The sequence below is a fragment of the Typha angustifolia genome, chromosome 7 (assembly GCF_048772165.1).
Source record: "Typha angustifolia cultivar Huaian chromosome 7, ASM4877216v1, whole genome shotgun sequence".
Classification (NCBI taxonomy): Eukaryota; Viridiplantae; Streptophyta; class Magnoliopsida; order Poales; family Typhaceae; genus Typha; species Typha angustifolia.
The window spans coordinates 3,194,860-3,222,513 of record NC_133245.1 but is presented as its reverse complement, the minus strand read 5'-3'; the positions used below and the strand labels follow the sequence as shown (position 1 = coordinate 3,222,513).

Sequence of the window (27,654 nt, the reverse complement as noted above, 5' to 3'; positions counted from 1 at the left end):
AGACAAAGAATATCAGTTTGAAGTTTCAGTAGTATATGTAAATGTTGGATAATTACGTAACTCTAAAAAGATATGACAATAGAAAAAAAAACAATAATTACTCTATTGTTATTCTGGATAAACAATTAATTACTCTATATAGTTACATTTGATATTAGTAATTTCAAATTCACAGTTTGTGAAAGCAAATTAAATAAGTAAAACAAATCACAGAATCTACACAGAAAAAAGAATTAAAAAAAGAAGAAGAAGAGGATACTAGTGAGAAGACGGAACAGTAACCTCTTCCCTTATTACGAACCCCTTGCCACTTCCGCTCCTCCCACTTCCCCGACCCCTTCTCCTCCTCCTCCTCTCCCGCTCCTTCTCCTCTCCTACTACGCCACCACCACCCCCCTTCTTCCTTATTGCCGCCTTCACCGCCATCGCCACCGCCTCTTCTTCCTCTTCCTCTGCCCCGGCATGCGCTAATATCCTGGCTATCCCGGTGTATCCTAGCATCACCGCTATCCTCATTGGCGTCACCCCCTTCACCGTCCTCGCCGCTGGATCCGCGCCGCCCCGCTTGATCAACGCCTCCACCGCCTCCACGTGCCCCGCCTCGACGGCGCAATGCAGCGCCGTGTACCCCTGATCGTCCCTAGCCTCCACCTCTGCCCCCTTCTCTATCAGCCACCGCACCATCTCCACCCTCCCCTTGAACGCGGCCCTCATTAAAGCCGTCCATCCGTGCCCGTCTCTGCCGTCCAAGCCTACGCCCTTCTCCATCGCCCTTTCAATCGCCCTTATCTCTCCTTTTCTCGCCGCCGCCATGAGCTTATCTCCGAGACCTAGCAGATCCAGCATCCTCCCCACGTGCCCCGCCTCCGAAGCCACTTCCAGGGGCGTCCGCCCGGCCGCGTCCCGCACCGCCGTCAGCCCCGCCGCCGATTTTGCCACCAGAAGCTTCGCCATCAGCTCGTCGCCGCGGCGCGCCGCTGCGTGCAGCGCCGTGCCTCCGTCGACGCCGGTTTTCACCTCCGCCGCAGCCCCCGCAGACAGAAGCAGCCTCGCAGCCTCGCGTCGCCCCGCCTCCGCCGCTATCCTTAGTGCGGCCGCGTCCGGCGTCGCTCCCTTCGATAGAAGCAGCTTAACGACCTCCACGTGTCCCGCCGCAGCTGCCAATTGGAGCGCCCTCTCCGGGGCCGCGCCGCGAGCGAGGAGCAGCTCGGCCGCTAGAGCCTCCCCCGCCGCAGCCGTCGCCTCGAGTGGCGTCCTCCCGCGGCTCCGGGCTGCCACGTCAGCGCCGAATTCGAGCAACAACTGTACCAGATCCGGCCGGCTTTGGCCAATCGCTATATGCAGTAAGCTCTCTCCGGTCGAGTTGACAGAGTCGGCGGCTCGCCACGTTGGATCGCTGCGTTCTAACACTTCCCGGATAGAATCCATCGACCCGGCTGCCACCAGCCGAGTTAACACGGCGGAGCCCACAAAGAAGACTTTGATCCCGGTGTCGATGAAGACTTGCTTCTTCTTGGTGGTGAACCAGTCGTTGGGAACCGAATCGAGGGCGGAGATGGGGTCCTTGACGGCGGCGCCGGGAACCACAACGCTGTGGATAAGAAATGAGTCGTCGGAGAAGGGGATCGAGTCGGGGACTGGCGAGTGGACCGAGAGAAGATAGGTGATCTCTACCGTCAAAGCAGCGAGCGGCGCGATGATGCCGGATTGGGGCCGGACAACATACCGGGCCCTGTTCACTGGCTGCAACCGGTATGCCACCGGCATGGTGTACATCACATTGCGGAGCGTCACCTCCCCGGAGCACTTCTGACCTGGCTCGATTCGGATTGCCACCTCACGTGATGGCTCCAAGCTTATCAGCCTATCCATTGCAGGTAAGGAAGAAATGATTTATTGAAGCTTTCTTTCCAATTCTGTTGTAATAAATCTTAGTTTTTGCAACTGAGAAGGAAATCCATCTAAGAAGAGGGTGATGAAAGAGAGTAGGTGTTAGGAAGGAGATGGTTTTATGTGAGGTAAAGGGGATGTGGATTTAGGCCGGCGGAATAAGAGGATGCCACATGGTAGGTGTCAAGAACAAGAAGACTTGTTCTATTCCACATCCAGAATACAAATTTCCTTCTATTGTCATAAAAATTACAAGGGAGAATTAGATGGATTTTCTGTTGGTGGTTTGTTGAAGGTCCTTTTCAATTCTATAGAATGGTTAAATTACTGATATAAACAAAGTAATATGATCATTGTCTCAGCATCTTAGCTTTATTTTATTACTATTGAGTGTGACTTTGAGTTGTGAATTGTTAGTTTACATGATCTAGAGGAAGGTGGACATACATTGTTCTTTTGTTCCTAGTATTTTGTGGAGCTTTCTAGTGTACATTGAATTCGTGCATCCTGAACTGATAAAATATGAGTTTCGGTTATTCTAGTTGTTTATTCTTTTTCTTTCCTTCATTGTTTTTAGGGGTGACATGCTAATATATTATTGCTAGATGCTTCTAGTTGTAAAGAATGAATAAGCATGAGTCCTACATGATTTGGAATGAACACCTGAATGTTCCCTCAAGTGTACTTTCTGCTGTCTTTACGACTCTTTTACACCACCTTTTTGAATCGTTCAAAATATCTCGTCAATATTCTTATCATATTTGATTTGGTTTCATTTAATTGGGCTTAACCCCTCTCTCTCTCTCTCTCTCTCTCTCTCTCTCTCAGTTCTTCCTTTCTTTTTCTATAATGAAAGATTAACTACTTCTGGTGAATGAAATTAATATAATTGCATTTATGCTCTATGTTATTCCTCTATCATTTTGTAACTCTAAAAAATTTAACATTACTTAAGAACAAGTCGTTATTGAAGATCTAATTTGAAAAATTACTTTTTCAAATTACTAAGAAAAAACACCAATAATAGTAACACCATCATATAAGTTTTAAGTATGCTAGTTAGCGAGGACCTTATAGCTGTTAAAAGTTCTACTGGTAAAATACAGCTATTAGTTTCTGGTCAGCTATGTCATATCACTGTTTTACGGCAGAGAGGAAGATATACATGTAGTTTAATTCAACTGAACCGTATCATGTTATGGTTTAGGGAGTTGCTATATGTTTGCATTTGTTAATATGCTTTGTGGGAAAAGTACATGCATCACAAATATATTGTTCTGTCCCTGTTATGCCAGGTGATCCCAGAATTAACTATTCATGTTCTTTAGTGAGAGGACACCAATTTATATTTGTACTTGTGTGAACGGCGTAGATAATTATTGAAGTTGGTTCAATGAGAATAAATATCTAACTGAACTTTGACAGAGAAGAGAATGGCTAGGCAGGTCAAAATATTTATAATATGAGATAGAGCCAGCACATGTTATGACTTTGGAGAATATCTTTTCTTTCACATTGTTATTCATTGTTGATGTGCGAAATTCTCTTAGTCATCCATCAATGTGAAAAACTGAAAACTAATGGAGTTATAGCCAGATATATTGCAACACATAATTCAGTAAGATTGATGACAACATAAGTAAATGGTGAATACTATGAGAAAACTCTGAATCTGAGCCAAGTCAACATAGAAAATGAAAGAGAGATTGAGATAGAAATTTGAAATCCTTGGCATTTTCTGCAAAACTGAAACATTAGAACAACTAGAGAACCATCATAGGATGGTTCCAGAACACTTGTTGCAGCCAAAGGACATCTATTTGGCTATAATTCACCCAACCTGTTCAGACGCAAGAGTGCAGACTCAATCAGTCAATTGCGAAGTCTCCTTTAAATAATAATAACTCAAAACAAGAAAATGTTGAGTAAGTGTTTAGGTCCAGTTTAAATAATGTGAAATTTTATTGGACTACTGAGTCTACTGGAAAAGCCTGTAGAAGTCTTGTGTGCTAATTAGATGAGAGACTAAATCTACCAAGCTTTAGTATTGGTTTTGTTGCACGGGCAGTTCAAATGACTATCAGCCAAATATATAGAAGTATAGACCTATTCTGAGGTTAAAATTTGAAGAGAAATATCATGAACATAAAAGGTTGTGAGATACACTGCAATTTAATTCTAGATATGCCATTCCAGTTGTGATAACCACTGACATCCCTATGCAAATAGATGGAAAATAAAACATAGGAAGTAGGGAACAATGCAACATAAATAAAGTTGCCTTGTCTGTTTCAGTACTAGTAACATGTTTGCTTGTTGAGACTTTTTTAAACATCTTGGATATCCAAATAAATAAACTGGAATGCAGAGCAATATCCTTTGGAGGCTATTGACTAAGTTGATGTATCATTATGTACCAGAACCACCTAAAATTTAGCTGCCAAGTGCTAAATGATAACTACACTTTTGGGCACTAGAATACATGGGGTGATGTGTGAAGAGGCTCCAAGCGGCAAGGTCATGTTAGTCTATTATTATCATTTGGCAAGTTTTTATAAAAAGATAGTTGCAGCCAGGGTCCAATCTACCTGCCACAGCCAGATGTACGTTTAGTAATTGTGTCCTTGTGATGACAATCTAAGTGCCGTGCAGACTAGCAGATTAACAACTGGCGGTCACAAAATTATAGAAATTATTGTGGCTTCTTGTCTGTTTAGTCTGAAATAGTCTTGTACTATCAAAATTTTCTGCATTATGATTTCTTTGAAAGAGTAAATGACTGCTAAGCTGTTGGATTATGTTTGATTGATATATTTGGGTAACTCAAGTTTTGGAACAGGAGAAGAGTTTATTTATACTCAGAATGCACTTGGCCCTCATTGGTTTCTGATGGATTTTGTTCCGATATCTGTGAAGCAGTTAGATAAATTGACTGTCTTTTCAAGAAAAGTATCTAGCACACAACCATAATATTATCTTGTATCACTAGTTAAATTGCATACTCTTTTGGTCTTTTCCTTTATGATCTGAAGAGTATCTTTATAGCAGCATCTGGTCTGCTCTTTTTCCTTTATGATCTGAATAGTATCTTTATAGCAGGATCTGGTTCTACAACTCAGTTCTTCTAGCTGACTGTCCAAATGATGTCTGCAGAGAATCAATTTACACCAGATTGAACATGCAGGAAGGAGCGTACATCAGTGAGAGAAAACAAGTAACATAGACCTGGAAGGAGAGGAAGTTCTCCAGCTTGGGTCTCTTTGAAGTTCGAAGAACCATTTAAATTAGGCTAAGATCAAAACCTGAGGAAAAAAAATGAAGCAAACAAGCCTTTTATTTTCATATCTCAGTCACAATTCTTGTGGCATGGTGCCTCCATTTAAAAGAACATGATGTTTAATTCTTCTCTTGATTTGATTATTAAGTCAATAAAACGGCTATGTTTCTTTATCTTTTTGTTCCTTTTTGTTCTATGGTGGAGTTTGGCAGCAAAATTGTACTTTGATCAAACTATTTTGCTATCTTGTGACTCATAAAGGTATTGTTCCTGATCAATAATGATATGGCTTTATCTCTTGTTAAGTATTTATTCTCGCAAACTGTTGAAATAAGTTGGGCAGGCAGTACATTAGAGAGAAGTTTATGTGCTTTCCCAGCAAAGAAAATGGGGCAGAATATAAGACATTCGAATATTACTGCAAGATAGTAATCACTTCGGCCTTGTATGGTTTGATATAATTTCATCTTTTAATCTTAAATTTTTTAAATAAATTTAATTAAATATAAAAAATATATATATATATATAAAGATGTTTGATTACTAAACCAATTTAATATGTATATATATTAGAGAATATATATGTATATATGGATAGGGATAAGTTCGATTTTTTAGTATAAAATATTTATCAATTATTTATCTCATAAAAAAGATATTTTTACTATAATATTAGATAACTTTTAAATTATTTTAAATATAATTTATGTAAGATCAAATTACTTATCAATTATAAATATCTCGAAGAAAGTAATAGTAGTATTGAAAATTTATGATCACTAACTTAGCAGATCAATACGACATCTACTTTCCAGCCGGTCGAGTTCGGTTGTGATTGTTAGAATGAGAGAGTAAGGGAAAAGAGAAGGAGAAACGTGGGAGGAAATTGAGCAACCATCAAAGGATACCGAGAAAGAAAGAAGGGAAGGGCCCTCAGTCGAATTCCAAATACTAAAGTTCTTGAAACAAAAAATTCTAAAATCAATTAGAATTCTATCTATTTGGGGGTTCCAAACATGGTTCCAAGCTAGTCCAAGAGAGGAGATTCTTCCATTACCACGGTGAGCTCCAAAATTCAGTGGATCAATCAATTTTACTCCATTTTAACTAGGTTTTGAAATCTTACGAAGTAAATACTAATAAATTTCTTCCTAGAACCACGAGATCGCCCAATAATAGACCCAATTCTTGCAGTAGAAGCACTAAAACTGCACAAGAGAAGATTAAAGAACAAAAAAAAAAGGACAGCTCTCTTATTAATTACTAGAAACACAGTTCATCATTGATTAATTATTACAAGGAAAAGCTAGAAGAGAGCACACTCGATCACATCTCCTACGCACTCGAGCATCCATCCCTGCAAGAATTGAAACGGGAGACATGAAAACCAGTCTAATATGATATGATAACCAAAGCAATCAGTTAATTGATCAATTAGTTAACTTAACTATCCCTAGCCAAAAAAGATCACCTTTGCCATCATCAATCTTCGTCGCTGCTGCTGCTGCTGCTGCCATCGTGCTTGTGGCCCTCCCCATGTTTCTTCTCCTTCTTCTTCTTCTTCTCTCCCTTTTCTCCCTTCTTCTCTCCCTTCTTCTCTCCGTGCTCTCCTCCATGGATCTTTTCCTTAATCTTCTCCACTACCCCTCCTCCCTCATGGTGCTTCTCCCCTTCCTTCTTCTTCTCTACCTCGTGCTTCTTCGCCTCCTCCTCCTTCTTGTGATCTCCACCACCCATGTGGAGCTTCTCCTCGATCTTCTGGATTATACCCGCCATTTTCCTCTCTTTTCTGTGGGAATTTGGATGTATTTTTGAGTGATTTATTCATCCCCCACAACCCCCTCCCATTTTATAGAGCGGAAAAGTGGCACCGATTCCAAGAATACCCTCGACTGTAAGTAGAATTACGAGGCTGTCCTTCGCGTGGATCTGATGACCCGGTCGGTGCACCCGTGAGGGCATCGAGGTGTACGACTCTGATGTGGCGCACTCCGATTGGTTTCACCCATCAAATCTGGCGCTTTACGTGGTCGATTTGGGATGCGGGAATCGAAGACATGATGCCGACTATGGATAAGATCCAATCGTGGTAGCGACGTGGGATGGGGGAAAAAAAAATCTTCTACGGAAACCAATCCGGAGTGTGTACAGGTGGACGGTGAGCTGTGCATCCCTGCCGACGTGGCTTCCCGCAGCTCCCCTCGTCCCCTCGAGTAGCTATCGGTCAAATGGAAGTAGAAAGAAAAAAAATGGATGAAATCGGACACCACAACAAACTGTCGGCAAGGACACGTGGTCAGATTTGAGTGGCGCGTTCCATCTGTTTGGCTGTTTGGACCTTCTTTTTCGCGGTGCAACTTATCACAGCAACCACATAGACTACGTAGATAGGTATTCCATAATAAATGGAAATTATAGCAAATATGAAGACGTTAAAATATAACAGTCGCGACACACAGGTGGCATAATAAGCCAAAGTAGAAGGGTTTGTTTCCCACTTACTGCAGACTATACTTGAATTACATATATGTGGCTAACCCAGGCTATGGCAAACATCATTCTCTCTTGTAATGCAGCAAAACTCCAGCCAGTTAGCTCAAACAGTCACTTACCTCTAGCTTTCTCTAAGTCAGGAAGATCTGCAAGAAAACAAGCAGGTTTCAGAAGCAGGAGAATTAGGAGCATCAATGTTCGCGCAAAATGAAATCAGACATTATCGAGTCTAATTTGATCTCGTGTGGGTCGACATGTTTAATACTTTTACGCTGTATTACAGTGAACATGCCTATAATCCTTGTTGAACTCACTCTGTTAGCTTTGGATTAAAACCATGAGAAGCCTTTTAAATGCATGAATGGGAGGATACCGTCATTGCCAATGAGAAGTTGTCACATCTCTTGTTGCGGTGAATTTCTGCAGATTATGACAGACGATCTATGTGCGGCACTGCCATATGTCTACACATCAGTGTTGAACGGCAGATAGTTGCCGATGAGGGCCACATCACAGTCAGCGGGCATTTGTTTCTCTTATCGAGAATGTTAAAGAGGACCAACATTAAACTCTGCTGGAAATAGATCTGTCTGCAGCCCAGCACCGGAATTTCTTGAAGCAGGATATGGCAGTTTCTCATTGATAATGCCGGTTCATATTCATGCATTAAAAAGTTGGGATGGGAATTACACCCAATTCTTCACATGAAGGTAAACACTCTCTAGCCTCATTCACTTTGATACCTGAAAAATGTTACAATCTTGCTAAAAGATTTAATAAACTTCCCTTGGAACTATGATATTTCAGAGAATAGGGGAATATCTGAAAAAAGGGCAGAATTTTGAAAAAAAAATGGAAAAGAGATAATATCTGAAAAGGAAGAATCAGATACTTACAGAGCATGCCATCATCGTCACTGCTATCATCATCCTTGCCATTAACCTGAAACAACTAATCAGATGCCATAAGTGCTCTCAAAGAATAGGGCTTAGTTGAGTTAGAAGAGTGATCATACCCCATCATAGTCATCATCAGAAGCAAGCGATAGAGCTGTAAAGAATTAAATGTCAGAAATTTCTTGTACAAAGAATAGAAAAAAATAAAATTATGGTGCTTTATACAAGCACAACTGTAATGAGAACAGTTGGTCATAAGGTATAGTTCAGAATGATCAGGGAATCGGTGAGGAAGTTCTGTCAAGAAATTTAGCAATTCATGCTGCCAAAATGTTATTCACATGTCCATTGCAAAACCTGTTGGATTAAGCTTTCTCGTGAGGAGTCCTAGTCTGATTGGTAATACTAGTTCAACTATATTTTTAATTTCCTTGATGAAGCAAGAGATGATGAGAGCTCTTTCAATTATATTAGGAGATTGTGAGATATCTCTTAATAATATTAAAAAAGGAATCCTAATTTAATTAAGAGAATGACATGTTTTCGATGCCTAAGGGCTTGTTTGTTTTGAGGCTAAGTTCCGAACTCGATTAGTTAATCTCATTTTTTAGTTTTTATTTTTTAAAAAGTAAACTCGATTAAATATGAAAAAGATTAAAAAAAATATTTGATTACTAAATCAGTTCAGAGAGATTCCTAAACTCAAAGCAAACAAGGCCTAAGAGAACTAGTAAATTATACCCATACGAAAAGATAACATAGTGCAATAGTACGTAGAAATGGTTTTATTCACATAGAAGGTTTTCCTTAAGATGGTCTAGAACACCAAAACTAACACGGGTAGAACTGGCGGAAAAGATGTTATAGTGTTTGATTATGCACAAATTGGCTTCATTAAACAAGATGAATGGAGAACCCAAATAGTTGGGAGTTGGGACTAAAGGCTTAGTGATGATTGTTGTAGTTACTGTTGTTGTCACTCACAAATGAAATAGTATATGAAAATAAATATGCTACAAGCCTTCTGTGAAATGGCATCCATCTTGCCCTATATTTCCACAACTTTATAATGCCAAGGATTAGTAGTAAGTCAATGCTTTATCATACTTCACTTTGATGATATGAGCTCTCTACCAAACATGTTCATTGTGCCATTTGATTGGCTTACTGTGGAAATGCCAAAACTCATCGAGAAGTAACAGAAAAATGGAGGACATGTATTAACCAACAAGTAAACATACAAAACTTGCAAAGGCACCCTGCCAGCCTATATAAATTTTAATGACTACTAACATGGTGGAAGTAGCTGCCACTGTATATACAGTGGTAGAGTATCTCACAAACTTAGTGGATTGCTAATGTTTATGGTCTACAACAGTAATTAGAGGAACAATGGATCGGTTAGTTGTAGTTCCCATTATCCAAGAAAATGATACATGCTACTGCTGAGATAATAAGAGAATGTAATGAAGATCTGCCAAAAGTTTTCAAACTAATCTTCAGTTGTAAATGATCGCATACCTTTTTATGGATAGGGCAAACATAACAAAAGCAAAACACACAAGATATCACTCTGAATACCAAACAAAAATATTAGTACAACCATACATGATAATTTTTGGTGTTTCAATCAACTAGCAAGGTTATATTTTCAAAGTTATTAATGGATTATAAATGGAAAGTCATGTTATCTATCAAGTTGGAAAACTAAGATTCTGTACTTATGTCAGATACCCAAAAAATGGATTCTGTTAATTAGGCTTCTAATGGAAGTCATCTTATTTTCACTACAGAATCAATTACCAACCATAGCACCTAGAAATGTGCAGAAACACAGAACCTATGCAAAAGAAAGGCCAAAGGGTAAACACAGAACCTATGCAAAAGAAAGGTCAAAGGGTAAAGCAGTTGCTCGTAAAGCACTTCCTCAACATGAATATTAGTATTATACTTTGTTTTAAAAGAAAGTATATTAGATCTATACATAATAAAGATAGACTGAATTAGAGAGGTATCCGAGACATCACAAGTTCCCGTTTTCTTATTAGTATGGTAATGAAAATTTCTTACGAATTGGGTTGCTTCAAAACAAAGATCTGCAAATATTCATTCTACAAAACTATAATCATATTGCTACATGAAAAATGAAAATTCATCCAGCACTTAATATGAGAATCTAAGAGACTTAAGATTCAGAAGAATCTATTCTTTACTGGTGGGCAATATTGCGGCAAGTCAGCAATTATCTGCATTTAGGCATTATCCTTGATAGTCCAAATATTGACCAAAACAGTAAATTGTCCTTGAGTATATGAAAAACAGATTTAAGACTTAAGAGCAATATGAACTGAAAGCTGAGTTGCGACTCAAAGACATGGTTAATCACTACTTTTACAGCCCCATGAGTATCAGCCTGCAGCAAGCAGGATCCTCCTCACCTAACTGACAATGTCTGCCAGTTAGGGCCGTGTGTACTAGAGAATCAGAAAAGGTTCCAAAGGTAACTAACAGATTAATTTTATCTCCATAATAAACTACCCGCTTCATAGTATCAATTAAAATCACGAAGGAAAAAAAAAACTTCCATCCATGAAATTAATAAAATCTTAATTTTTCTCTAAAGTATCAACGCTTACCAGATTCTTCTTCATCTTCGTCACACCATTTGTTCCAATCAACTTTGATATAAGGAGCCGGTTTTTCCTCTGACTTGAGTAGTCGCTTCCACCAACCTTTCTTCTCTTTCTGAATTGAACAAATTATGTTTCTCAAGCCGATATTTGTTTTACTACCCTACGCACAAAGTCAGATGAACAAGCATGGTTAGCTTGAGAATAAGTAGTCTAAGGAAAGAAAAATTAGCAACAGGTGTCCTTATAAATTTGGCCAAGAACGACATATCTTAGCATTTCGCTTGCATCAGGATTGTCAATAGTTGGGCCTACACTGGAAATATATGATAACAACTAGTCACTGCCACACAGTAAACAAAGAGGCACATGTACATCCAGATGTTCCTGTGTGCATGTCTGTTTGCCCATAAATGTCCACATTTTTGGCCTTACATAGATCAAATCAATGAGCGAAAACACTTTAGCAATACCTTTCCCTCACAACCTATTAAAAGATCCTTAAATCCATAAAAAAGAAAGAAGCAGCAAAATATCAAATAATAATCTAATATTATTCACAGATTAAACAAACGACACGCTTATCCTATCAATTCAAGATAATCTCACACCAAAATGAAAGAAATTTACATAAATTAAGTACTTCAAACACATTTACTCATTCATCAATAAAGATTAAAAAAAATAACCGATCCATATCCCAAAATAAAATAGGAAAAGAATAATAAAAAAGCATCCTTACCTCGGGTACTATATCATCAAAGAGTTCCAAGGTAAAGTTGAAAGGTTCGCCCTGCGCCCCAACGGCCGCGAAGCTAAACAAACCCTTCGACTCGCTCTTCACGGCGACATCCTTCGCGTCCGGTAAAGAAATAGTTAGGTAAATCTTATCCGAGCGCTGCGCCCATAAAACCTCCGGTTGCCGACTACACACCCAAACAAAGATATATCAAAAATACGAAATCAATCGGGGGTCAAAACGCAAAAGTGAACAACACAATAGGTTTAGAGGAGAGGCAGAGTACCCCATGGGAGAAGAATTCATGGATGAAACCTAGAAGGTGGTGAAGAGAAAGAAGCAAAGCCGGGGTTTTTGTGGGTGTATATAGCAAAGCAAAGCACGCCGAGGTAAACTTTTTGATTGAAGAAGGGGGAGGACTTGTTTATGAATTTATTACCAAGTTGGATAGAACAGTAAAAGAGCATCGCACAAAGGCTGCCAATAACAGACCGGACTTGTACCGGACCCACTTTTCACCCAGTGTGGGTCCCCCCTTTAATGTGGCGGGTTCTGGGGGAACTGGCCTTGGTCACGGTGCCGAGTGCTTTTGAAGTTCAGACTAAAAGTAATTCCTGTCTTTTTATTTATTTATATATTTATTTAATGTCACCTTTACGCTTTCAAGGAACCACACCAGCACTAGTATATAGTCAATTAAATGATAAGAGAGAATTAACGGTGATTTCAATGAAAAATACACATGATTTTAAGCCCGTTTTAATTTTCCTTTGCGAGTCGGACAATAGAAATGAATATAATTTTTGTCTGGCTGGCCATTGCTGCTAGACATGTGCTTGCTGTCCTGAACAACTCTTAGGAAGCTTGGGGGTCAAACAAGGGCTGGCTAAATATGGCCCCCTTCGTCCATGGGGCGTTAACAAAAGAAGGGATAGTGCCACTAATAATACGATTTTATTTTGGAGGTTTCTCTTGCTGCTCGTGAGGGGGCTGTTCAAACTCATTCGTAATAATAGATCTGCTGCACTCTTGAATGATCTCTGAGTTCTGTTTAGCCTGCTTTCATCAACTTGGGCCTCACTAGCAAGATCCATTGGGTGACCAACTTTATCGTGGATCATGTTTGGGGAGGCCGGCGGCCCTTTGTGAAAAGGTTTTTGAGACCCACCTCTCTTTAGTGAGGGGCTTAGATTACTGGATCTACCTACCTCCCTTTAGTGAGGGGCCTGATGGTGCTGGTTTCCTCTTCCGTTCGTCAACTAGTGTTGGCATCAGTTTTGGTAGATTCACTTCGGTTCCAATGACTGAAGCGGTTGCTTTGCGAGAAGCGCTCCTCACTATTCACATTATAAATGCACTAACCTCTTTATTTCTTCAGTTTCGTTGCTCCTATTAACTCCCTTAAATATAATACATAAGCCACCCTAGTTGGTGGCCTCAGTTATGGAGGACTGTCAGCTTTTATACAGTATCACATTGCGTTAACTTATTGGGAGGCTAATAATGCTACCAATTGGTTTGCAAACACTATTATGAACATGAGAGGCTTTCCCCATTGATCCTGTACAAACTTTGTCGGCTCCTTTTATGATTTTGGTGGTTAAGTAGCTCAAATTATCTTTTTTTTTTCCTTTAAAAAAATTATTCTTCTTTTTTTTCTTATTCTTATTATTTTTTTAAATAGGCTCTTATATAGAGAAATGAGATAATTTGTTTATACTTCTTTCTTATATTTATACATTAGTATGGAAATGAAAAGAAATGTTTGGATTAATTGTATTTTATCAGTTTGACACCATTTAATAAAATATTAATATACTTTTAATTGAAGTACTTACTTCTATATGATTTTGACTAAAATATGATCGTTATTTTTTTAATATTATATTTGATCATGTTACAGGTCGATTAAAATATTTTATTAGGGACAAAATTATAAAATATATAATAGATTTTTCAGTATATCTAAATAATACTGATACAATTTTAAATAATAAAAATATTAATATATGTATTATATCTTAATTATTTGAACTTAGATCAGTTTAAAAAATAATAATAACACGGTAAAGCCCGTTTTGTTAGTCCATGGAGGGTTCAGGGGCCTTTTATCATTCAGTGATTTAATATTTTTAAAATTTAAATAAACTTATTTTTTTTTAAATTAAAAATTAAAAATAAGAATAATTAGTTAAGTTTCGAGATTTAGCGTCAAATCAGAAAGTATATAACAATTTTATATAATTATGCAAACCAACAGTGGGTTAAAGTGTGTTTTTTTACCACCCATACCCCTACCGAGATCCTTCGTCTCCAAGCATCACGCGCTCTATTCCTTCCTCTGAGTTCTTCCTCCATCGCACAATTTATAGATTTATAATTGTCGATCTCTAGATCTCTTGATCTCAATCCCTACCATGGAAGGAGGAGGAGGTGGTGGTGGAACTCTCTCGGAGATCTACCAGAGTTCTCGTCGTCTTCTCCTTCGGGCGAGAGATGGGTTGGAGAGGATCGAGCGCCTCGAATCCTCGTCATCGTCGTCGTCCGCGTCCTCTCTTGGGACGGGGATGGATTCGTCGGAGCTCGCCTTCTCCATCAAGAGAGAAATCTCCCAGATCCAGTCCCTTTGCGTCGAGATGGATCGGCTCTGGCGCTCAATCGGGGCTCGCGGTCAGCGAGATCTCTGGAAGAGGTAATTATTCATCTTTCGGTTTCATTGTTGGATTCCTTTTGCCATGCACTAGTTAATTAGGTTTGATTTGGTGGAATTATAGGTTATTAGAGGAAGCAGTAGTTGAATTTTTGTCAATTTGGGGGAGTAATCAAGGGATCTAAGAGTTCTATTTTTTTGTGTCGTATCGTAAATATGGTGCTGTTACGAAGCTAGAAGGATTCCTATTTCTTTCACTGTTAATTGTTAAACATTAAATCATTATTGCACATATCCCATTCCTGGTTCCTGGAGTACGTGGGTCTCCTTGTAGGAGGGATGGAAGGGTCGTGTAACGAAGTTGTGCTTTTCAAGGCATCATAGGAGTTCTATATGATTCATCCATTATCTCACTAATATATATATTGAGGAAACTACATTTCTTGTCCTGTTTATTTTGCTGCAAAACTGATGAATCATTAAACTATTAAAGTATCTTGTTTACTTGTTAGATATGATGGTAGTTTGACATTGGTTAAGAGAATTCAACAGCCTTGTACTTGTTATTGTTTGAAGCCTATCTGTTATTTGAGAATACAGCATGCACGAAATTTGCAGGCAGATTAGGAGTAATGATCACATCACTAGTTAGTAGCCTCTTAAGATAATATATGAGAAAGCTCCAACAACATAATGGATAGATGTCTATATGTATTTTGAAACCTACTTCTACTTCAAAGGCATACTAAGTCATAGCCTAATTTAATCAAGACATATTTGTATGACATGCTGAACATTCAAGCCAAATGTAATCTAGTTCGATCAAAATAATGTTGAATAGATTTTTTTTAGTGCTGTTCAGTGTTGGAGGCTAGACCAGGCATTTTTGGAGTAAATGTTTGGTCCTCTAATTGACAAGCATAGAGTTAAATACTTAAATCATAATTTGAGCTAGGTTTCTAGCACTGGGATGCAATGCTGAAGATAAAGGTGTTGGACCTATTGAAAGTTGAAACTATCCTTTGCCGATGCTTCAAATACCTACTAGATGTTGGGTCCTTGCTTTAATCTAGTAGTTGAAAGTTCAAGCAACTTTCTACTTTATCAAGGATTCTAGCATATTTGAACTATATGGAAATCAGCAGTACATTTCTCAACTCTGTTATTATTATTATTTTTATTTCTTATGTAATATGTTTGGATGGTCTTTAGTAGACTGACGTTAACCATAAAGAAGGCCTATGTTATTTAAGAGTAGAAGTTAACATAGATTTCTGTCAACACTTATTTTCAAAGTTCTGGCTTTCCTCATGTTTGTGATCTCATATGTTGTCGAACTCAGTACCGTAGATTGTGCCCTTCTTGCTTGCTATTCATTTTACATTAGCCTGCTGAAATATTTCTTATGCCATCTTTATATGTGTCGCAATGCTATGGCTATAGCAGTAAAATCCAATCATCCCTATTACTTAAAGTTTAATTTGTCTCACAATATGGGAGAATTATGTAGCATACCAAGAATAGGCAAATTCAAGTTGTTCTATTCTTATCTTTTACATAACAACTAGAGGCGTTTAGGGAACAATGATCTACCTAGGGGCAATATTCCATAGTTCCTAACATGTTTTTATGTCATTATAGAAAAGTAGAACTAGTAGCAGAAGAAGTTGACTCGTTGAAAGAAAGCCTGGACAAGATTTTGTTACGCCAACAAAAGAGAATGCTGGAAGCTAAAGAGAGGGCAGAATTACTGGAAAGAGCAGTAAGAAATCCTTCTTAATTCTTACTTAAAATCTCTCTTATTTCTACTTCAGACTATGGGAAACATTACTAAATAATCCTTCAATTTCTTTGTGGTTTTTGTATGTAAAATGGTCTTAGGATCTTAGGGCTCCATGATTAAATCATTACTTTGAATCCTTAATGGAAAGTATATGTTGCAGAATGGAGAGTCCTCACACATCCTGAGAATATTTGATGATGAAGCGCAAGCAATGCAATCAGCTCGCAATTCTTCCATGATGCTTGAAGAAGCTTATTCCACCGGAGTGGCTATTCTTTCTAGCTATTCTGTTCAGAGGGACCGCCTAAAGGTACCCTAGGTCTCTTAGTAAAACATCACATTGGCAAAACATTACAATATATCTCGTCATCTTGACTTGCTCAGATACAAATTATATATCGTTATGTGCAATTACTTGCATATTTGGTGTCAGGAATGTCATAATCATTGAATGTTTTTTGATCTGCTAAATTCCTTTCTGATGACTGATCTCTCTTTGGTTTCAGAGAGCCCAAAGAAAAGCATTGGACATCCTTAACACAGTGGGTCTATCTAATTCTGTTCTAAAGCTTATCGAAAGACGGCATCGTGTTGACAAGTGGATTGCTTACGCCGGTATGGTTACTACAGTTGTGGTGTTCTATGGATTTTGGAGGTGGACGCATTGATATATATTGCGCAAATGTTGATGTGACATCATTAGCATAACAAGCCTTTCGGCGAGACAGCATGTTACTTAAGTTGTACCTTTTACCTTTTCTTCTTCCTGGTTATTTAGCTCGGATGTAGAAAACCACCTCTGTGGCGGCCTATAGGATGTCATTGCACTGTTCAAAGAAAAGGGTGGCCTTACAGGCGAAAGGTGTTAGATTCTATTTGCAAGAAAATGTACCCTTCTTGACCCGCATTATTGATATCTATTAAGGTGTTTGATTCAAACAAAATACTTTCATTATCTTATTATGCATTATTTGGATGGGAATCTTGTCTTCAGGGTTTCATTAGCCCATGCACCACCACGTCCTTTGATTTATTCAACTGCCTTTGCATCTCATGCTCTCTGCTCCTTGTTGCATATAAGTGCCTATTTTTTATTATTATTAACCATTAGAAAACGTGTTCCGAGAATAAAACTCCCATATTCTATAATTGGCTCATCCGCTAGACGACCATGGCATGTCCATGCAACTCCCAATTTTTGCAACGGGTTATCGTAAATATAAATTCGAGTCATTTTAGGTAATGCAAACATGAACAACCTGAAGTCGTGTAAGAAACACACATTAACATGAGAGCTACTAATGTAACTCAACTACACTGGTGACGTATGAATAAGCATATTCTTCGGTCTACTTGGTTACTTTTTACATCAGTCAGCAAAATTACACATGAAATATCTTAGAGGGTAACATAGCAGCAGTTGCCGAGAAATGAATACCGTGAAGTTCATATTGGTAAGTCTGAATTGTAAGAAATTCTACAGTAACAAACTCTCATCGGAAAAAGAAGGCAACCAGGTGTGTTTCTTGAAAGATCAGATGCCGGGGAAAGCTGTCTAAAAGCATCTAAACAGCTGAAGTGGAGATCGAGATTATCAAGAATACTCTGAGATGTGCTGAGTGAGTCTAGAAAGACATGTAAGAATCACCATATCTTCGTTCTGACCCAAAACAGCAGCATAACAATTCCGAGCACAATTGCAACAGGAGCCCATTTCCGAATAAAAGCCTGTAAAAACAGCAGCAAAATCTTAATGGCAGAGATAAGACTGGAAAACTTATGACATAAAACTTCATGCAGCATTCCAGACAGGTTATTAAAAAGTTTAAAACAGCACATATAGCTAATATATTGTATGAAGCAAACAAGAATTGACCAGATTTCTTGTTGCTGTTCAGATATAAACTGTTACAGAGAAATGCAGTATAAACTTTAATGTCCTATTCTGACATGCAGATACACATCTACATACAGAAGAGAACCAATGTCAGCTCTATGGCATGCAAGGTAGAGAGAAACCAACTTTCCATGAACAAATAAAAGTTAGTTTCCACTTTTGCATCACTAGAAAAGAAAAGCTGATTTACTTTTCTACTGTTTCAACATAACAGTAAAAGAATGCAAAACAATTTCGATTTTTCTTTTGTAATATATGAGGTGCAGGACAGATCTTATTATCTTTCCACAGAAAAGGAAATGTGATGTATCACTGAAACTATTTATTGCAAAACAACTGGGATACAGAGGTGGAAGAACGAAAATGAATAAACACTTGCTCTAAACAGATAGATTTGTGTTTATATGTCTGCATAAGTGCAATAGAGCACTGATATTTAAACTTTGTGCCCTATCAAAATACCCTTACCTGCCGATTTAGATCCTTTGCCTTATCAGCATAGATGCGGGATTCGGACGTCAACCTACTTGACATTTCACTGACCTCTGCTCAGACATGATAGTAAAATATCTAGATTAGTAAGTCCATAGAAAGCAAGTTCTGCAGTACTGGTTGCAGCAAAACAAAATAGTCTAATTGGTGTACTTCTTTCCTTGCTGCAAAGAAAATGTATAAAAAAATGACATTGTAGCATTTACCTGATGCACTACATCACAATCGTAGGTGCTTACAGTAGCCAACCATAATATGAACACTACCTTATGCACTTATTCTAGTATAATTCTGAGTGCTTTTCTTCATGGTAGCATGAAATCCTTTTACTCTTAAATCAACTAATTTAAGGTTCTTATTTAAACATACAAAAAGTTAACATCTACTACTAATTATTTTTTTCACTTTTGCTAGATTGTCCACCACAAGATCTTCCTTGGTTCTCCATCTTCTTAACCTTTTTGAAAACTTGGGTTATTTACATAAAACATTTTTCATTCTCCAAATTATAGCATAATAAGAAACATAAAGAACATGGATTTGTACAATAACTTCATTTCCTACTTTATGAATTAAATCCAACAAATGGTTTACAGGTACTAATACAGATATTACAGTTAAAATGAGTCCATGGCATGTAATGACAAAGTTATCAAAGAGAAATATTCAATAGATTCAAATTTTAAAGATCATTTCCATAATGGATTCTTCATTTACATTGCAACCATAAGTTGATCACATTTACAATTTACTGTTTTCCTCGAGGTTAGCACATTTCTTAAATAGCATTGGCAGACAAAGCAATGCCATTCACAAAAAAAGTAGGGGAATATCCAGAGATGAATTTTGAACTTACGATCTAATTTTTCACCAACACCAAGAACTTCTTGGACATTACGAGTCATAATTTGGTGCACTTCATAAAGTTCGTCATTTAACTTTGCAAGGTTCCTTTGGGTCCGGGTATCCAAATACAGTTTCTTGGTCTTCTGTATGAATGTATCTTCACATAGCAAGAAAGAATAAACCAGAAAATTACTGACGTTGTAAAAATATGTGGAAACATAAAGACCAGAGAAAGAAGGTACAATAAACATACCAAATTTAATAAAAGCATATGGCCTCGCAGCTGTTTCAATTTGACTCCCATTGACTCTCTCAAATTCATTTTTGAGGTCTTCCAGGTATTGAAAAGCAAGTTTTTTTGGATAAGAACGATCACACATAGTGAGATAACAAACACGCCCCTCAATGATATAGCTATATACTTGAGTTAAGAAAAAGTTGCACTGTGAATTGCCTTTGAGAGAAAGATGCTAAATATCACAAAGGAGAGCCACAACTTAGTCAAGTAAATACATAATAAGCATTAACAACTAAACCCAGAAAGCTGCATAGCAAGCTCTTCTATCAAACAACTCAAACAAATTTCCTGCAATCACAAAGAAAAGCTTTCTTGATGCGGTTAGAGCAATATGGTCAATAACAGTGCCCAATAAAGATTCATCAACACTGAGGTGAGCTCCAAAAAGTTAAAAAATAAAAGAGAAAAATTGAATGAGCCGCAAGAGTACAGTTAACAAAATTGGAGGAAGTTGAAAATTATTCCATGGATGCAACAAGAGGATCTTGGTGTTGCTACTTGCTGCACCTAATGTTGTGAACAGACAAAACTAGGAGTGAAAATTTTGCATGGTTTCTCTTTCCCTTTATGTGGTCATTTTGCTAGAAGATTTTGTGCAAAATAATCCTTTCAATTTTAACTCCCAGTTATGGCCACAAGTAGGCATAATTGGATTAGACGAAACACAGCCCATTGGAAGAATCCTTCATTTTGTTCATTTCTACATTCAATTAGTCGGTGTTTAGAAATAAGACTTCAAGGATTCATCAACTTTCTTATAAAGAAAGATTTATCCATCTGTAAAAGTACTTAAAGACAGGAGATACAATAATAAGCACAAATATAAGGATACTGAAAATAGTAAGGACCGGTTTCAATTGACATTCGTGATGCCTCATTATGTCCTTTTGACAGATTCTTGAACAAAAGCTTTGCTTGCTGCTTGTAGAAATCAGAGTCTTGATGATCACGGCCATCATCCAATCCTTCTGCCAATGGTAGGCCATCAGTAACACGTGCTATCATCGTCAGCTTAACCATTTTACCCACAAAACTTGGAGCAATAGACAAACTTGATGAGGCAATATTCCAAACCCACCTACTGAAAGAAAATAAAAGGGAAGTAAATTGATCTAGGATTTGACAATTCAAACTTAATCAACTAGCAACTTGACTTGGCCAGCAACAATTCTTATATCTACCCTTAAAGTGGCAAAATTAGAGTAATCAAATGACCAGCGCAAATTTTGTATCTGGAAACCTACTATGAAATTGAAAGACAAAATGCAATTGGTTAGTCATTTAGAGGTAAGGACATTTTCCAGATAGTATGAGACACATGCAAAGGGGAAGTACAAGCATGTGAAAGATCAAGTATGCACAAAGCTACAGTCTTTTTTAAAATAACTGGTCAATCAGATGATGGAAAATTCATAAAAATAAACGGCCATACAAGAAATGCACAACTAAACATCTATTTGCTCTGGACTGCTGATCACATGATTAACTTATGCCGCAACAACCTGAACTCCTGCCAGTAAACACATGGAACAATAGTTCCCCATCACTTGTGACTTTCTCTATATTTCTATGAACATTTCCTAGGAAACTATACTACTCCATCAATAGTAGTTACAGAATTCCACAATTAATCTGGGCTGCCTTTTGCCACGAACATATAGGGCAACACCTTTAGAACCTAAGGTGGTGCTTTTGACATGGCAGGATTACTTTAATTTTCTAACTCGTATATCTGAATCCCATCAAACAATAACACCTGCTTCCAATAATTTTAATTTAAATGTCATTTGAATTCCGAACTCCCGAAATTTCTAGAGTGATAGAGGTACGCCCAAATATTTTTGACATTCCCACCTGACTTTGCCAAGTAAGATTATTCTAAAACGATCCCAAGCAAGTGAAACTTTTTGGTGGCTATTCCTTCTTCTTCTCAGACCAGTGATTACATCATGATCTGAAACCTAGATCGATCCACCGTCCAAACTAACGAAGAAAAAACTAAATACAGATGAATCGGAAAGACAATCGGAGGATCAATCACGAAATGGACGAGGTCATGCTAGATTTGCGAGATCTACGAGGGCATAGAGCCAGAGACAATATTACAGCGATCGAAAAGGAAATTAGTAATGGATCGACGGGGGAAGAAGAAATTATACTCGGATCGATTCTTACGGTCAGATTACTCCGTGGCGGCTCCCGGATCTTGGTTGAGAATTGATAGCTGATATTTCCCGAGACCCAAACTGAGGCCGTTCGACAACGGAGATTTCGAGCGAGAGGGGAAAGAATAGCGGAAGGAGTAAGGAGAGGAGACGCCTATAGAGAAATAACGCGAGTTAAAAAAAATTAACTCCGGGCTGATGGGTTGGGGGGGGGGGGGGGGGGGGGGGGGGGCGCTACTGCTATGACTATGAAGGGGAAATTTGCCAACTAACTACCCAAGCATGAAATATTCGTAGGTCAGGCTGGATATATAAAATAAGTTAGTAGTTCTATTAGAAAAAAATGACCAAAATATTTTCTTTAAACCTAACGCCTCTAACTTTCTCCACCAACGTTTTAATAACAATGGATTGATCTACTTCAACGAGAAATTCGTCTAGCAAGTTAGATCTTGAATTTTTTTTATTAGTTTTAATTTTTTTTTTGGTTTTATGTCTTTCTTGGTCCTTTTTATGGATTTCATTTTTTTTTAGGTCTATTATTGTGGATTTTTTGTTTTCTTATGAACATTTTGGTCTTACTACTATCTATTATGAGGAATTTAGTCTTTTTATCTAAAAATAATCTTATTGATCATACTTATTTTACAGTCTAGTAATTAAATAAATATTCTCGCATAAATTTATTCAAAGTAATTTTTATAGTTTTATCCATGTTTTACAATCAAATAATAAAATGTGAGTAAATTATAAATATATTTGTATTTAAGAGAGATGTAAGTAACGTTTAAACATAGAAAATCTAAAGAACCAAAGGAGCCTAGATTTTAGCAAGTTTCGCTGGAAATTTGCCGAGCACGAGGATGGATAACACTTGGATTATATGCAGAGTAATTTCAATTAGCTGTCTTTTAGAATTCTACTGAATTATGAGTAGCAAATACTTTGCTATTGATTTTTTTAATAGCAACACTAAAAATTATGTAGGTAACACAGTACCTACAATTCGGGACAGAGCTTAGCAAGGCCAAGATTGCATGCCAGCAGAAGTTTTCCTACATCGGACCAACCCAGCCAATTCTCCTAATGCAATTTTCAAATATCTTTACATGAGAAAATGGAGCAGAAGGTTAGCGATTAAATCAAATCAAACATGACTTTAAGAATACTCAAAGATATGCAAGATTCAGTTAGTCTTAACCCCTCAACAAACCTGCATATTGGACGCCCAGGACTGAATTCATCACAGATTAGTTCACTGACGAGGAACTGATGAACGACTGTAAACTTTTCCTGGGAGCTCCCAGAGACCAGCATGTCATCTGATTTGTACCGAGATATTGGGAAGTAAAAACGCTATTGGAGTTGCGTGATGTACAACAGACTCCCATCAGATAAATTAGTGGTATATTGGACATGGTTCTCCAAAGGCTTATTACCTCAAACAAACTTTCCACCTAAAATCTCTCAACAGTGAATCGGGAGGAGACCACCATTTTACAAAGCAAATTCTATGCAATACAAGGTAGAGGTCATATTGTATTGATGCGATGTAAGAAGTACTGATCCATAACAAAACACTTTTAAGTATCTGCAATGTCTTGGTGCTTTAGGTACATGAGATGAAAACAAATCTACTAAGAAAAAGAAGTACAAGGATTACCCACTGATGGCATGTCAAAGTTAAACACTAAGTCCAATAATCCCACATGAGAAGCTAAATAACTGAAGGAAACATCACAGAGCAACAAAATTCTTCAAAGCTTCTGGAGTTGCACCTGTCAATGCAGAAAATGGATCTCAGGTATGTGAACATCTGAACCACGGAGTCCGTTCTAATAGATAGAGTATGAGCTTGTAGCAAATGTCATCCAAAGAAATGAAATTACTTTCCATAGTTTAAAAATGACAACTTGTCTTCCTTTTCAGGATTTATAGAACTAATTATTTCAAAACAAAATTAATTGTAATTCCAGGACATTTACTTGACCTATTTCCATCAAATCTGACAGCACATAGTTTAAAATTGATATCTGAAATATTTCTATGCTATTATAAAAATTCTCTAATATAAGTGAAATTTAAATAGAGTAAGATATCATGCCCAATTAAAACTCTTAGCAAGTTATCAACACAGAAAAGATGCCAAGGGGCTTGTATTGTCAACTATCAAGTACTACCAAAACAAAAAAATCTTAAAATAAGTAAATAACAATTCAAAATAGTTAACATATAGCTGACTTGCCAAACAAAAAAGAGACATAGGAAACCAAAAATCTGCACTTACTGTTCTGCATTGCTGCACTCAGTCATTTATGAGATAAATCTTTGATGACTCCCTACCATGTTTCTAAGAAAAAGAGAACTCGGAATGTTTTAGCTGAAGGTATTGCTATCTTAATTGGGAGCTCAATGAGCAAGTAATGTACTCATACAATGTCAGAGCAATAAAGTTGAACATAAAACGTTCATCTATTATAGCTCTTCCATTCATTTATTCACCATCTACACTACGATCAACTACCTCAAACTTCTATCTGATACTAATACAATCACACTAACCAACACACCAGTATACTAGCCTCCATGGAGAAAAGAAGGGCACCAGACTGTAGGTTGAGGAAAGAAGCCCTCTATTGCGTATCTCATAATACCAAACTGTCACTATAAACATGCATGCATTTGAACAACATGGAATCATCTTACTAGTCTCTTTCACTTATTTGCACCATGAGATGAAGAAACTAGCTAAAAAAGCTACCTGTCTTTCTCCATCTAGGCTATTCCATTATTCCTATATTTAAATAGGGAAAGTAGCACCTTGGTCGAATAAGACAAATTGCAACACTATGGTAGATTTGCTTCTCCATCCACTGACCTCGTAGATTTCATAACAAGCTCCAGACTGACTTTGGCTTGGCTAGGATTTTGGCACCATTTTCCTTGGGGCTAGACATCGATGTAGACAATAGTTCTTAATAAAATTGTGATTCCACTTGGTAGCTTCTCAAATTTGACTTAATCTCGAGGCCTCTAGCCTGAACCCACATTGTTAGGAGAAGGTTTAGAACTTAAAAAAGACAATCTGCATTAGAACTGGTTGCTGATGGAAAGTCCTACAGAAGTTCAACATTTATGATGCACTTGTTCAGTTCTTTGTGCTCTAAATACAACCTGATACACCTTCATTCTTTTGAGCCAGAGAAATGGCCAGAGTTATGCAATAACTAATGTCGATTTACACAAAAAGTAAATGTGAAACCACCTAGGACTTCAAGACCCTAATATAAGACACTAGTCACCTAACTTAGAAGAATAAAACCTCAAGGTCATATAAGAAGATACTAATTGGTTAATTATCCATAGTCCCGACAATGACAACATAATTGCAACATGAACTATCACAAGTAATACCACAATTACTTTTCTGATTCTGCGCATGCTGTTATAACCTTTAATAAATACTAACAGAATAAAGAGTTTCCAACTAATTGGCACTTCGAGTTCCCAATAACTTCAACTTTTCACTTTTTAATAGTTTTTGCCTCCTGCAAATGTTTGCTTATCCATAACTTTTCACTAGTTTTTGCCTCCTACAAATGCTCCATCAGTAAAAACTCATTTCAAAAGTATATTCAATATCATCTATCAATTATCGGACAAGTGCCAATGGAAATATCAACTCCCCAAGAATCCAAGTTTCCACTAATTAGATGTATCACATACAGAATTTTGGGTGAGCACAAGAAGAATCTCAAGCCTACTAGATGTCAACTCCAAAGTCCCCAAAAATCTTGGTCCCTAATTAGGTGAGCGACCATTATGAAAAAATCAAATGAACAAATATCTCCATCTCATATTTCCTTGTCGATTATCTTTAACTGATACGCTTCATTAAAATGACACATTATTTGACATATTTCTTGCAAATAAAATGTCCATGATAACCAATGCGGTAATTATTGATACATATAACACAGTACCCACTACAATTAGAAGTGCACAAAAAGCACCAATGATGGTGATCCATCTAATAGGGCTAAATGGTTATGGCTCATTTACATTAATATCCCAATAAACTACATGAAATGTACCTATGAGAAAATATTGTCTATGAATTTATTGCGTTTTAAAAATCTTTTGAACAATTATCTAATTCATAAAGGATTAATTAAAACAGGATAATAAGCTTTAGCTGCAAAACATATAGCACTAAACTCTAGTAATCTAGCCTCTAGAATGAACCAAACAATAGAATTCCACCATGATACCAGAACAAAAAAAAGGGAAATGGAGAAAGACAAAATTGCAATCAAGGAAGAGGCAAAACTTATGTAATTAAGTAAATAAGTAAGAGAACAATACATGCCTGGAAGTTACTACTGCTGCTGGTTCTGTCCCTGCTGCTGCATATTCGGTGGTGGCGGAGGCGGCATCCCGGGCCTCGGAGGTGCGAACACCGGCACCTGACCCCCAGGCGGAGGCGGCATCCCTGGCCTCGGAGCTGGTGGTGGTGGCCCCCTCATCATCTGCGGAGGTGGCCCCATCGGCCGCTGCCCAAACTGCGGAGGTGGCATAGGGAATGGCGGTTGCCCCGGCCTTGGAGCAAAATGCATCTGCATCGGTGGTGGCCCCCTCCCCATCGGAGGCCCCTGTCCAGGGAACCCCTGCATTTGTCCAGGTGGCGGCGGGCGGACGACTTGTGGGTATGAGACGGGTGCGGCGGACAGCTGGGGGACAGGCGGCCTCGAGATCTGTGGCTGCATCATGCCAGGGGCAGGACCACCAACTCCCCGAACTGGACCAGAAAGGCCAGGCTGGGCTTGGACGAGCGGCGCGGTGGGGATTCCCCGGCCTGCGGCGCGGCCGACCCCGGGGCCGGCTAGTGAGGCGGCGCCGTGTGCCTTGGCGCGGGACTCGTCGGGGGGAGGCGGGCCCTCAACCGTCATGGAGACGACCTCCTCACCGCGGAGGAGTACGAGTCCTAGCGTTCTGCGGTCCTCACGCTCCTCGCCGGGGTTCTTGGAGCCCTTAACGGGAGGAAGCTTGCGGAACTCCTCGCAGTCGCCGAGGACGAGGTTCATGTGGCGATCGAACGCCATGAACTTGCCTACGAGCTGCCTCCCGTCCTGGATCGTGACGCGCATGCGGTAGTTTATGTATTGGAGCATCTTGGAGCCCTTCGACATCGACATGGCTGCTAAGAACTCGAGCAGCCGCGATCTAGGGTTAGGGTTTCGAGTGGGGAGGGAGAAGGGGTGAAAGGTTTTTAATTTTTGGGTGCCGCCGAGACGAGGACGAGGGTTTTGGTGTCTAGAAGAGGACGGGGTTGCAGGGTTTCGGAATAAGTGGTCACGCGATATGCACGTGCGGGTTAGGAGTGGGAAGAGCCAAATGAAAACAGAATTTACCGCCATTTGATATGTTTTTTGGAGAAAATTCATTTTACCCTCCTTTTCTTTTTTTATTTCCACTTCAGATCCTGTTTTCTATCCCATTCTTTTACAAACAATAGTTTAAAAAAAAAAAAACTGTTGGTTTGCATAATTGCATATCCGAAAATTAAAAGAGGGGCTAAAATACAAATTTCTATAAAAT

The 27,654-nt window shown here is 38.4% G+C and overlaps 6 protein-coding genes across 10 annotated transcripts; 1 reads left to right on the top strand and 5 right to left on the bottom strand.

Moving 5' to 3' along the window:
- Nucleotides 1-107: 107 nt before the first annotated feature.
- On the bottom strand, nucleotides 108-1,876 carry LOC140762725 (protein VAPYRIN-like). The gene has a single exon (XM_073100642.1). The coding sequence runs from the start codon at nucleotides 1,870-1,872 to the stop codon at nucleotides 259-261; it is 1,614 nt and encodes a 537-aa protein (XP_072956743.1). The 5' UTR covers nucleotides 1,873-1,876; the 3' UTR covers nucleotides 108-258.
- A 4,514-nt stretch (nucleotides 1,877-6,390) lies between these two features.
- Nucleotides 6,391-7,000, bottom strand: LOC140762838 (uncharacterized). Its single transcript, XM_073100795.1, has 2 exons — nucleotides 6,639-7,000; nucleotides 6,391-6,524 (listed from the first exon to the last, which is right to left on the bottom strand). Exon 1 carries the CDS (start codon nucleotides 6,941-6,943, stop codon nucleotides 6,650-6,652), a length of 294 nt encoding a protein of 97 aa, XP_072956896.1. The 5' UTR covers nucleotides 6,944-7,000; the 3' UTR covers nucleotides 6,391-6,524; nucleotides 6,639-6,649.
- Nucleotides 7,001-7,553: 553 nt separating this feature from the next.
- LOC140762837 (co-chaperone protein p23-2) lies at nucleotides 7,554-12,352 on the bottom strand. 3 transcript variants are annotated; one of them, XR_012104762.1, is made up of 7 exons: nucleotides 12,212-12,352; nucleotides 11,929-12,112; nucleotides 11,193-11,349; nucleotides 8,676-8,710; nucleotides 8,557-8,602; nucleotides 7,975-8,403; nucleotides 7,554-7,806 (listed from the first exon to the last, which is right to left on the bottom strand). XR_012104762.1 is itself a non-coding variant. In XM_073100794.1 (6 exons), exons 1-6 carry the CDS (start codon nucleotides 12,229-12,231, stop codon nucleotides 7,772-7,774), a joined length of 477 nt encoding a protein of 158 aa, XP_072956895.1. In that variant the 5' UTR covers nucleotides 12,232-12,352; the 3' UTR covers nucleotides 7,554-7,771. The 3 variants fall into 3 exon arrangements, 1 of the variants encoding a protein (XP_072956895.1); XR_012104761.1 differs by having other exon boundaries at nucleotides 8,034-8,403; XM_073100794.1 differs by lacking the exon at nucleotides 7,975-8,403.
- A 1,852-nt stretch (nucleotides 12,353-14,204) lies between these two features.
- Nucleotides 14,205-17,302, top strand: LOC140761878 (membrin-11-like). Its single transcript, XM_073099396.1, has 4 exons — nucleotides 14,205-14,617; nucleotides 16,217-16,337; nucleotides 16,519-16,668; nucleotides 16,865-17,302. Exons 1-4 carry the CDS (start codon nucleotides 14,343-14,345, stop codon nucleotides 17,024-17,026), a joined length of 708 nt encoding a protein of 235 aa, XP_072955497.1. The 5' UTR covers nucleotides 14,205-14,342; the 3' UTR covers nucleotides 17,027-17,302.
- Nucleotides 17,303-17,623: 321 nt separating this feature from the next.
- LOC140763764 (25.3 kDa vesicle transport protein SEC22-1) lies at nucleotides 17,624-22,257 on the bottom strand. Of its 3 annotated transcripts, none has more exons than XM_073102102.1 (6): nucleotides 22,051-22,257; nucleotides 20,724-20,972; nucleotides 19,847-20,007; nucleotides 19,604-19,750; nucleotides 18,724-18,800; nucleotides 17,624-18,086 (listed from the first exon to the last, which is right to left on the bottom strand). In XM_073102102.1, the coding sequence occupies exons 2-6, from the start codon at nucleotides 20,909-20,911 to the stop codon at nucleotides 18,003-18,005; spliced, it is 657 nt and encodes a 218-aa protein (XP_072958203.1). In that variant the 5' UTR covers nucleotides 20,912-20,972; nucleotides 22,051-22,257; the 3' UTR covers nucleotides 17,624-18,002. The 3 variants fall into 3 exon arrangements, with proteins under 3 accessions (XP_072958203.1, XP_072958201.1, XP_072958202.1); XM_073102100.1 differs by having other exon boundaries at nucleotides 22,067-22,257; XM_073102101.1 differs by having other exon boundaries at nucleotides 20,724-20,969; nucleotides 22,067-22,257.
- Nucleotides 22,258-23,593: 1,336 nt separating this feature from the next.
- LOC140763596 (uncharacterized) lies at nucleotides 23,594-27,371 on the bottom strand. The gene is made up of 2 exons (XM_073101863.1): nucleotides 26,426-27,371; nucleotides 23,594-23,834 (listed from the first exon to the last, which is right to left on the bottom strand). The coding sequence occupies exon 1, from the start codon at nucleotides 27,249-27,251 to the stop codon at nucleotides 26,436-26,438; it is 816 nt and encodes a 271-aa protein (XP_072957964.1). The 5' UTR covers nucleotides 27,252-27,371; the 3' UTR covers nucleotides 23,594-23,834; nucleotides 26,426-26,435.
- Between the last annotated feature and the right edge of the window lie 283 nt (nucleotides 27,372-27,654).